The sequence below is a fragment of the Tachysurus fulvidraco genome, chromosome 7 (genome assembly GCF_022655615.1).
Source record: "Tachysurus fulvidraco isolate hzauxx_2018 chromosome 7, HZAU_PFXX_2.0, whole genome shotgun sequence".
Lineage (NCBI taxonomy): Eukaryota > Metazoa > Chordata > Actinopteri > Siluriformes > Bagridae > Tachysurus > Tachysurus fulvidraco.
The window spans coordinates 13,460,461-13,472,661 of record NC_062524.1 but is presented as its reverse complement, the minus strand read 5'-3'; the positions used below and the strand labels follow the sequence as shown (position 1 = coordinate 13,472,661).

At 41.8% G+C, this 12,201-nt stretch overlaps 1 protein-coding gene across 3 annotated transcripts in view; it reads left to right on the top strand.

Moving 5' to 3' along the window:
• Positions 1 to 12,201, top strand: part of arid1ab (AT rich interactive domain 1Ab (SWI-like)) — a 59,607-nt gene that overhangs the window by 30,009 nt on the left and 17,397 nt on the right. For all 3 annotated transcript variants that reach the window (XM_027157412.2, XM_027157411.2, XM_027157410.2), the window contains exons 5-6: positions 6,529 to 6,757; positions 11,318 to 11,407. In XM_027157412.2, coding sequence (XP_027013213.1) covers positions 6,529 to 6,757; positions 11,318 to 11,407 — 319 coding nt within the window. The remainder of the gene's footprint in view (positions 1 to 6,528; positions 6,758 to 11,317; positions 11,408 to 12,201) is intronic.

Genomic DNA, 12,201 nt, shown 5'->3' with positions numbered 1-12,201 from the left:
TGACAGGGGATTTTATTGGCTTTAGTTTTAATGTATCCTACTGAATAAAAGCTTTCCTGTGTTAAAATGTTTTAGAAATGTTCACTGATCTGGACAAAGTGTTGTAGGTTTGACACAGACGCAGACGGACACGGAGACGAACGCGATCGCGTGTGCGTCTGTGTGCGCGCGTGAGCGTCTATGTGCGCGCGTGTGTGCCAATGTGTGCATGCGTGCCTGTCTGTGCGCGTGTCTGCACAGACACACAGACACGCGCACATAGAGACACAAAGACACACACACACACACACTATTCTGCTCATCAGTGTGTAGACAGACATTAACTGAACTGATGTGGTGTTGAGTTCTCACTCAGGTTCCTCTCAGGGTTCCTTCATGTGGTCTCAGGGCCTGAGTTGCTCTTGGTGAATGTGACTCGACGCCCAGGTTGCTGTCACTCTGTGTTGAAGGTGTTGGATTGAGGTTGATGTTGATGGGAGAAAGCAGGTGTGTAGGTCTGAAGAAGCGAGATCTTTATTACACAAATGGAACAATCTTCTGCATCTCTCTCTCTCTCTCTCTCTCTCTCTCTCTCTCTCTCTCTCTCTCTCTCTCTCTCTCTCTTTCATGTGCAGCAGCAATGCAGGACGTCTGCCATGTCTTTGTTTGTGTCTTTATCTTCAGTTTCTCACTTGTTCTCTCTTTTCTCTTCATGCTTTAGTGTGGAGTCTTTCTACTGTTCTCTGCCTTGTTTGTGAGTCTGTTCTTTCTGTATTCAGAGTCTGTGGCTGTTTCCTGTTTCTATTCTGGGCCTCAAGCTTCCTGTCCATTTATTCAGATTCAGGGGCTCCTCTCTCTCTCTGTGTCTGTCTCTCTGCCTCTCTTTCTCTCTGTCTCTCTTTTTTTCTCCCCCTGTCTCTCTCTCGCTGTCTCTCTCGCTCGCTGTGTCTCTCTCTCGCTCGCTCGCTCTCCCCCCCCCCCCATGCCCCCCCCCATCTTACCCCCTTCTCACTAAGCCTTTGCCTTTTCTTCCCCAAGTTCTATGTCCTTGAGGTTCTTGGTATTGAAACATCAAGAGAGGTGAAGTGGGCAGAGCTTTGAAGTTTGAACTCTAAAGTAAACTGCATCATCCTGGCAGTTCGGCGGTGTGTTAGTGTGTCTTCACTCGATTGTGTGATGTTCTAAGTAATAATCGTCCACCTGAGCCATACCAGGACATAGGTGTGGAGGTGACACCAGTGCAGATGATCAGCTGATCAAACAAAAAGCGGTTCTGATGAACACCAACAGAATGGATTCACTTCAGGAGCTCAGAACCCTACCTAGTGCACTTCTGAGTAGCAGGGAAGGATATTTGACGTCACAGCTGACACTTGCTCAGAGGAAGATGCTACAAAAACCCCGTAATCCAGATTTACTCCATAAGGAACTTAATCCTTGCTCGGTTACTATGGCAACATCTGCTTCTGTATAAAGCTCTGTGTGTGTTAGGGGTGCGGAAGTGTTTATTCTGTAGCGTTGATTTAGAGTTCAAAAGATTTCTGTATTAGATCTGATAAAAGAATCTAATCTAGGTAGCCTGGGATGTGGGTAATGTTTCCCCAGGAGCTGTTCTCAATCCCAGAATGCACTGCACATATAGGTGAGCAGCTGTGTGCAGGTTTCTGAGCGTGACTGCTAGGGCTGCACGATTTAGGGAAAATGTCATTGCGATTATTGAGGTCAATATTGCGATCGTGATATAATAAACAAATGGTATCATGCTTGCTTGGTTCTCAAGGAAAATGCACAGACAGATTTCTGATAATGCTGAAATTTATATTTCTAAACTCAAACTAGCAGCAACAACAAACAAATGCAAAACGTTTTCAAATTAAAATATAAAATAACATATTAATGCTGATTAATGAAAAGCCTAAGATCAAAACTGTAGGTGTACAAGTTATGCAAGTTATACATGGTATTGCAAACACCAATGTTGATGATATTTCCCTTACATATACATTTGCTTTTAAGTCTAACTATTACTTTTGATTATGATGTGATTTAGACTGGGGCATGGGAAGAGGTTTCAGGTTTGGGGTGCTGAGTTTTTACTGTCACCACTTTTGAATGTGGAATAATATCAAGGCTATAAAACTAGTCAACTCCGCGAATCACAAAAGTATCAGTGAGAAGTTGAGAACACTCGTCTAAACAGTGCATACACTCGAACTTAACTGCACATCACATTTTTTACTTATTGATACTGCTTTTAATCGTAATGCAAAGACCGGTCATCGGGACATAAGCTGTCATGTACAATAAAAGAGCCTGCGCAGCGACAGGAAATATCATTTAACACAAAAATCTGCCTAGATGGTGGACCTGCGCTCAGGATTTTTTTATTTTTTTTTTGAGTGGCATGTGGACGAATTCTTTCTACGCACACACTTTTATTTCTTGATAACAGACCGCTGCTAACTAACATACCGTTACCATGAAAAACAGAGCGTTGCCATGGACATACAGGATTCTAACCGTAGAGACAGAGTGCACTATTTTCTTTAGCGGAAGCAATACACTTGTTCAACAATTTCGTGTTGCAGCCACAGGCGTATGAGACCTGTAACGAGCAACAGCGCAAAGCCACAAACTGGTTCTAAACATTTTAAAGGCGTAACAGCTGATGAAAAAGCAGAGACAATTGTAGACGAAAATGAAGAGATTTTATCTTAGTTTTTATTTTATACAAAACATTTTCGTCTCGTCTTTTTTCGTCAACAATAATGCATGTTAATTTAGTCTTAGTCAGCGTTTTTGGACAGTGGTGCAGTCTTGTCATCGTCTCGTCTTAGTCATGAAAAAAAGGTTGCTGACAAACATATTTCGTCTCGTCTGACGAAATTAACACTACATATAACAGAGGTAGCATTTTTTCTGGCCACCAGTTCAGTGTCCGTCTGCTCGGCATCCATCTTCACCCGTTCCGCGCTGCACACCGGAAAAAGTCACATGACCATACGCGCCACACGTGCCACTGCCTAAACTGAAACTCACTTTTTTTTAAATTTTTTTTTTTAATAGCGGATAGCGGTGTAGTGTATGAAATAGGCAAACAGCTTTCAGAGAGAATGGGTTGTCATGTCCACACATGCACGTATTTATTTATTTATTTATTTATTTCATAAAATCGCAGCATTTTGCGTCATATAATCGCACAGGCTTGATATCGCGATTGCGATATGATTAATCGTGCAGCACAAGTGACGGCGATAGTGTTGGTGCTGCGGTGTTAGTGTGAGTAGAGCAAAAGGGAGTGTGGAGACCTGAGAACAGGAACCAGACCAGGAGCGTGAGTGAGCTGAGGTCCTTCAGAGACCAGTGAGGCCACACACACACACACACACACACACACACCCCGCACTGGAGACACATTTCTCTCACCTCGTTGTTTTCCGTGGGAAGTGATGACTGGAGTAATCAGTATTTACCCGATGCTCCAGTGCTGCTGTGTTTACTGTTCACATGTGGCTTAGTCATGACTGCTCATAATGCAGAATAACATCTCGTACGTTCTCATAAACCCTCGTAAAGTCTCGTTATGTCTCAGAACTGTTCTGGATAATAATGCGTATAATGAATGTGTTGCCGTTTTAAAGACTCTTTAAGGCTCCAGAAGTCGTTTGTTTGCGATCGTGTTCAAGTTAAACTTTAATAACGAGGACTTTTATTTACAAACAAGAAACAGGCAGAGTCATGTACGTGTGTGAGGAAGTGTGTGTTATCTCTGTACTATGATGTGTGTGTATACTGCGACGCATTGAGTGTGCGCGCGTTATTTCTGTATGGTGATGTGGTGTCTGTGTGCCCCTGTGTACTGCGATGCATTGTGTGTTAGTCATCTGTGTACCGTGACATGGTTTGTGTGTGTGATCTGTGTACCGTGACATGGTGTGTGTGTTACCTGTGTACCGTGACATGGTGTGTGTGTTACCTGTGTACCGTGACATGGTGTGTGTGATATCTGTGTACCGTTACATTGTGTGTTATCTGTGTACCGTGACGTGGTGTGTGTGTGTGTGTTATCTGTGTACTGTGACATGGTGTGTGTGTGTGTGTTATCTGTGTACCGTGACATTGTGTGTGTGTGTTATCTGTGTACTGTGACGTGGTGTGTGTGTGTGTGTTATCTGTGTACTGTGACATGGTGTGTGTGTGTGTTATCTGTGTACCGTGACATTGTGTGTGTGTGTTATCTGTGTACCGTGACATGGTTTGTGTGTGTTATCTGTGTACCGTGACATTGTGTGTATGTTATCTGTGTACCATGACATGGTGTGCGTGTGTGTTATCTGCGTACCATGACATAGTGTGCGTGTGTGTGTTATCTGTGTACCGTGACACGGTGTGTGTGTGTGTGTGTGTGGGGGTGTGTGTTATCTGTGTACCATGACATAGTGTGCGTGTGTGTGTTATCTGTGTATCGTGACATTGTGTGTGTTATTTGTGTACCGTGACACGGTGTGTGTGTGTTATCTGTGTACCGTGACATGGTGTGTGTGTGTTATCTGTGTACCGTGACATGGTGTGTGTGTGTTATCTGTGTACCGCGACATGGTGTGCGTGTGTTATCTGTGTATCGTGACATTGTGTGTTATTTGTGTACCGTGACACGGTGTGTGTGTGTGTGTTATCTGCGTACCGTGACGCGGTGTGTGTGTGTGTGTTATCTGTGTACAGTGACACAGTGTGTGTGTTATCTGTGTACAGTGACATGGTGTCTGTGTGTGTGTGTGTGTGTGTGTGTGTGTGTGTGTACCGTGACATGGTGTGTGTATGTTATCTGTGTACCGTGACATGGTGTGTGTATGTTATCTGTGTACCGTGACATGGTGTGTGTGTGTACCGTGACATGGTGTGTGTGTTTGATCTGTGTACCGTGACATGGTGTGTGTGTTTGATCTGTGTACCGTGACATGGTGTGTGTGTCTGTGATCTGTGTACCATGACATGGTGTGTGTGTGTGTTATGTGTAACGTTACATTGCGTGTGTGTTATCTGTGTACCGTGACATGGTGTGTGTCTGTTAGTTATCTGTGTACCGTGACGTGTGTGTGTGTGTGTGTACTGTGACATGGTGTGTGTGTGTGTGTGTGTGTGTGTGTTATCTGTGTACCGTGACATGGTGTGTGTGTGTTGTCTGTGTACCGTGACATGGTGTGTGTGTGTTATCTGTGTATCGTGGCATTGTGTGTGTGTGTGTGTGTTATCTGTGTACCATGACCCTGTGTGTGTGTGTGTGTACCGTGACATGGGGTGTGTGTTATCTGTGTACCGTGACATGGTGTGTGTCTGTGTGTGTGTGTGATCTGTGTACCGTGACATAGTGTGTGTGTGTGTGTGTTATCTGTGTATCGTGACATTGTGTGTGTGTGTGTTATCCGTGTACCGTGACACGGTGTGTCTGTGTGCGTGTATATGTTATCTATGTACCGTGACAGTGTGAGTGTGTATCTGTGTACCGTGACGTGTGTGAATGTTAAGTGCAGGACTGAGAGTTTGACAGCTTTTTGTTGCTTTAGCTTTGTTTTGTGCAGTCAGCAGTTTGAGCATAAAGAAGAGCTGCAGCAGATCTGTGTTTGTTTCTCTAAGGTGTCAGAAACACAACCTGTGTGTAATTATACAGCCTTATTCTCCTGGGTGGGGAAACATAGCAATAACCTCTACAAAATGTAATAGAACTGTAAGGGATTGTGGAGGAGAGAGTAATGTGGGTGTGAATACATACGAGTATGTTCATGTCTATTCATTATATGTGTTCGGTTTCTCTCTCGCTCTTCCTTTTCTACTCTCTCTCTTCCTTTTCTACTCTCTCTCTTCCTTTTCCTCTCTCTCTCTCTCTCTCTCTCTCTCTCTTCCTTTTCTTCTCTCTCTCTCTCTCTCTCTCTTCCTTTTCTTCTCTCTCTCTCTCTGTCTTTCTTCCTTTTCTTCTCTCTCTCTCTCTCTCTCTCTTCCTTTTCTTCTCTCTCTCTCTCTCTCTTCCTTTTCTTCTCTCTCTCTCTGTCTTTCTTCCTTTTCTTCTCTCTCTCTCTCTGTCTCTCTCTCTCTTTTCTACTCTCTCTTTCTCACTCTCTTCCTTCTCTCTCTCTCTCTCTCTCTCTCTCTCTCTCTCTCTCCCCCAATCCAAAAATGTGTTTTATCTCTACTGTGATGTGTGTGTGTGTTTGATTCTTTATCCATTTTTTTCTTTCCCCATAAACTTGTGAATAGTGAATGGTGTTAGTGTGTAAACAGAAATGTTCTTTCGTCACTTGGCTCTTCAGAAGACTTCATCTTGTTTTCCTTAAAGCACAAACGTGGCCTCAGCTGAGCAGTAAATCCTGTTAGAGTGGCTCATTTCTACATTTGCTGGTTTATACATTTTGAGTTATTTAGTGATTTATTTCTTTGCTCTTGTTTTATTTCATTTTGATTCATGGGATTCAAATCTGTCTGCTTTCCTTAAAGTCCTGATCAGTCAGATTGGTCCTTAATCATCACCTTGTGTTGTCTCGCTCTCCCTCCCAGGACCTGGGCTCCATCGATGACCTGCCCACCGGCGCGGAGGGAGCGCTGAGTCCGGGGGTCAGCACGTCTGGTGTCTCTAGCAGTCAGGGTGATCACAGTAACCCGGCCCAGTCGCCGTTCTCCCCACACACCTCTCCTCACATGCCGGGCATCCGTGGGCCTTCGCCATCCCCCGTGGGCTCGCCTGCCAGTGCCACGACCTCTCGCACTGGACCCCTTTCACCTGCTGGTGAGCTCCTGACTAATCTTACGTTATAGATATGAAACATGTATTTAATATTTATATTTAAAACCATGGGTCTGAAAGCACAAGCAGGTCAAATACACACAGTTGTTTCTGGTTCTGTTATTTACTGCAAGACGTCACCTGCCTAAGACGTTTCCTTGGGGTTTAAAGTCAACAAAGCAGCTTTCTGTCCGACGGCCTGCCTGCTCTTTTCACTCGAGTCTGACCTACTCTTGTAGGAGTCTGATTTGCACTCCTAAGGCTTTGGGTCCCATGGTTCTGGTGTTGTAAATGTTCCTGTATCTCTGAAGCTGATGTTGATAAATCAACACAAGCGCTAACATGCTGTTTTTGTCGGCCTGTGTCTGGACTCCACTTTACATTGTTCTTTACAGGGATGGTTAAAGTCTTTGAGCCAATAATCAGACATTAATACGAATTAGGGCTGCACGATTTAGAGAAAATGTCATATTGCGATTATTGAGGTCAATATTGCGATTGCGTTATAATAAACAAATGGTATCATGAGTCAACTTGCTTGGTTCTCAAGGAAAATGCACACACAGATTACTGAAATTTGTATTTCTAAACCCAAACTAGCAACAACAACAAACAAATGCAAAACGTTTTCAAATTAAAATATAAAATAACATATTAATGCTGATTAATGAAAAGCCTAAGATCAAAACTGTAAGTGTACAGTATGTGTGTGTGTCAGAGTTGGGAAGTAACGGAGTAAAAATACTTTGTTACTGTACTTAAGTAATTTTTTCTGGTATCAGTACTTTACTCCACTATTTATTTTTTGGACAACTTTTTACTTTTACTCATTGCATTTTTACACAAATATCTGTACTTTTTACTTCTTACATTTTCAAAACGGAGTCGTTACTTTTAGTATTATTTCTTCTCATTGAACGCTGTTTCCAGCCTATCATCCTATCATTGTGTGGCTTTTTCACCATGTGACTGGTGTACTGTATTATTTACTGGCTATCAGACATAGACTAAGGATAGTGGAGCTAACAATGAGCAGCACGCCTACAAAAGGAATGGCTAATGTTAATTCAGAGGGAGTCACCGAGGTTAAAATAACTAACAATGAGGACATTCCTGAACACACATGGCCATATATGAGGGAGATGTTTGAAATAATCGGCGTCAAAAAGGATTCCTGGCGAATGCGTTGCAAATTGTGTCAACCAGGGGCGGTTCTACAGGGTGCTTCAGCCCCCCTGTCTGTGATCTCAGCCACCCTAAAACTATAAGTATAATTTTTACTTTCAAAAATAAACAATAAAAATTACGTTAAAATGCAGGACATGTCGTCGATGGGAAAGAAAATTATCAGTTTGTCCCAAGAGCGATTTTTTAAATTTTTTTTTACTTTGCTTTTATTCCATACTTTTACACGCGTGCGTTGTAGTCTTTCAAAAGTGCGTCTTCAGCTGTCTGCTTTATTTGAACAGAAAAGCACAGGTACGCGCAGCGTGCACGCGCAGTCAGAGCTGGAGGCGTTTATCTATAACGTTAATCGGCGGAAAGACGCAAAGACTGCAACCAAAAGCAGTGAAATTTCACTATTCTTATTACCAGAGTTGTCATATATGATGTATCATATATAAAACTCTTCTTGTTTTAATTTCTCACTGAGGGCTAAACCCCCTAAAGATGAAATCCTAGAACCGCCCCTGGTGTCAACCCAAAAAACACGAAGTGCTTAATTTATTTAACATTAATTTTGCCATTTGTAAAACATGACCCTAATTGAGTTGTTTTCAAGGACAGAGATGGAATCTCCCTACATTTTGGGATATGGCCTTGGTGATACACTTGGTATACATTATATTTCCAAAAGTATTGGGTCACCTGACCTTTCCTGCTATATGTGGTTTTCTGATCTCATCCCTACTGAACACCTTTGAATGAACGTGAACACTGACTCCACCCTACCTCACCTACATCAGTGCCTGCCTTTCGTAACACTCTTGTGGCTGATGAACACACACATCCATCAGCACACTCCAAAATTATATATTCATATACACACACGCACACCTGTGTGTGCGTGTGTGTGTATATGAAGTCCAGTTACCAGCATGACACTAACAGGTAGTAGTAACGGTGACTATTTACTTAAGTACATGTCAGAGCCCATACTTCTTTACTTTAACTTGAGTAAAAGAGTGTAGTCACTACTTCTACTTTTACTGGAGTCTTTTAAAAAATGAGTATCTGTACTTCTACTTGAGTAAAGGATGTGTGTACTTTTGCCACCTCTGGTGTGTGTGTGTGTGTGTATATATAGTATGTATATACGTATATTTAATGTGTGTGTATACTGTGTATATATAAAGTAAATTACCAACTTAAATGCAAATAATACACACCATTATTGAAGATATTTGGAGCAATATTACATGCATGGGCGTAAATCCCGGGGGGGGGGTGGGGAAATTGCCCCCCCCCCCCCCCCATCTGAGGGGAGGCCCCCCCCCCCCAAAAAAAAAAATAAAATAAAAATTTGCAAAATGTCGCGCACTCTATTGTGAAAAATGTATGTATACCTAAATAATTGTGTAAGTAGAAAAACATGAAAAATGCATTTAGAAGCAGTTGAGTTCCCCCTCCACTTCCACACAGTGGTTTGACCCATTGCCTGCTTGCATCTCTCCTACTCTGCACACACGAGTCAGGTGTGTGTCTGCGGCTTTAACGTTCAATTAACGTTCAACTCCTTTAAGTAGGGTATTTTATTCACTTTAAATAAAGCGATTCTCTTTAATGTAGTTGATGCAGATTCATTCATTAGTTGTGGCAGAAATGCATATTTACCGATGTAATTTTCCATGAATTCGCTATATTAGAGATTAAAATATTATTTATGTAGTTAACGTTAGCTTGTTTACAATAGCTTATTGCATAGTGCACTGTAACAAGCCAAAGCCATCGAGAAAAACTTTGAAAATAACCATAATGACACATCTCCATGCTACAATATTAATATAAAAGCAAAGTTTTTCACTGTGGGGACTTTATTATATATATATATACTTTTTTAAATTTATGGCTTTATAAGTACAATTAGACTGTATTATTTGTGTCCCCCTTTAAAAATTGCTCATGAGAAATTTTATATTTATTGTCCCCCCCCTACTGTTAAATGTAATTTACGCCCATGATTACATGTAATTGTTAAACTTGATTCCCTTACATATACATTTGCTTTTAAGCCTAACTATTACTTTTGATTATGATGTGATTGTGACAGGGGCATGGGAAGTGGTTTCAGGTTGGGGGTAAAGAGTTTTTTCTGTCACCACTTTTGAATGAGGAACAATATCAAGGCTATAGAACACTCGTTTAAACAGTGCATACACTCGGACTTAACTGCACATCACATTTTTTACTTTATTGATACTGCTTTTAATCGTAATGCAAAGAACGGTCATCGGGACATAAGCTGTCATGTACAATAAAAGAGCCTGCGCAGCAACAGAAAATATCATTTAACACAAAAAGCCGCCTAGACGGTGGACCTGCGCTAAGGATTTGTAAATATTTTTTTTTGAGCGGCGTGTGGACGAATTCTTTCACACACTATTTTATTTCTTGATAACAGACCGCTGCTAACTATAACACACCGTTGCCATGAAAAACAGAGCGTTGCCATGGACACACAGGATTCTAACTGTAGCGACGGAGCACACTATTTTCTTTAGCGGAAGCAATACAATTGTTCAGCCGTTGAGACCTGTAACGAGCAACAGTGCAAGGCCGCGAACAGGTTTTAAATATTTTAAAGGCGTAACAGCTGATGGAAAAAGCAGAGACAATTGTAGACGAAAATGAAGAGATTTTATCTTAGTTTTTATTTTATACAAAACATTTTCATCTCGTCTTTTTTCGTCAACAGTAATGCATGTTAATTTAGTCTTAGTCAGCGTCTTTGGACAGTGGTGCAGTCTTGTCATCGTCTCGTCTTACTCATGGAAAAAAAAAGGTTGTTGACGAACATATTTCGTCTCGTCTGACGAAATTAACACTACATGTAACAGAGGTAGCATTTTTTCTGGCCACCAGTTCAGTGTCCGTCTGCTCGGCATCCATCTTCACCCGATCCGCACTGCACACCGGAAAAAGTCACGATATGACCATAGCGCCACACGTGCCACTGCCTAAACTGAAACTCACTGGTCTTTTTTTTAAAGCGGATAGCGGTGTATTTTATGAAATAGGCAAACAGCTTTCAGAGAGAATGAGTTGTCATGTTCACACATGCACGTATTTATTTCATAAAATCGCAGCATTTTGCGTCATATAATCGCACAGGCTTGATATCGCGATTAGATCGCACAAATATGAATGGTAGAGTCATGTTGGTGTTTGTCACTCAGGTCTTACTGGATCTCTCTTCTATAATGGCTCTGGATTCACCTTGACACACACACACACACACACACACACTGTATATAGTCCGTGTGTGACTGGTGGTGAAGGTGCCTGAGCACAGTTTGTTTTGTGGATTATTAATTATTAAGAAATTCTGTTTGTCTTTTTCAGGAAGTCAGATGCCTCCCAGACCCTCCAGTGTCCAATCAGATGGAATCTTGCATTCTTCCATAAACCAGTCCGCTGTGGGCCAGGAGAGAGGTGAGGTTTCCGGAAACATCTCCTGAGACTCATACAATGCTGTATGGTTTTTACTTTTCCTGATTTTCCTGCTTTATTGTCTGGTGGTGTAACGATACATGTAGCTGAGGTGGATGTGTCTGTGTGGAGCAACATGTTCCTCATAGGGAACTGTGGTGTAAGAAACATCAGGTTTAAGAAAAATGTACATGTACTTAGTCAGGCCTGCACTCGCTTCGTCTGTAATACACACACACAGCCCCCCCACCCCAAGTAGGACATGTTAATATAGGATCAGCTTTCGAGCGCTGGAGAGAGCTGCACATCTTCCGTGTGAAATGGAGCTAAACCTTTCATGGTACAACACAAAGTACTACAAAAACACATTTGTATTACCATAGTATTACTCATCGTGTTCATTTATTGATAAAAATATACCCTTGGTCAGCTGCCCCAGCAGGTTCTGCCATAATAGGGGCATGTTTGTTTTGGTGATTTCAAATGTCAATATTGCCTTTCAAAGAACGGAGACCCCACCTTTAATGCCAGATTTGGGATAATTTTGGAAAAAGGGAGAGGAAAATTTAAAATTAGTTAAAATGCAGAGTCTGAAAAGAAACCAGAAAAACAATACCTGAGCTTTTTTATTATAATTTTAGTGAGAAGTAGTTGTGTGGGGAAAGTGCAGAGACCTGGTAACTGTGCACAAAGAGATAATGTGAATGTGTCATTCACATATCAAGCTGTCTTTCATTGTGTTACGCACAAATTTTTTGTTACACTCCGAACACTGTGTCATCGTTCAGCTTTAATGG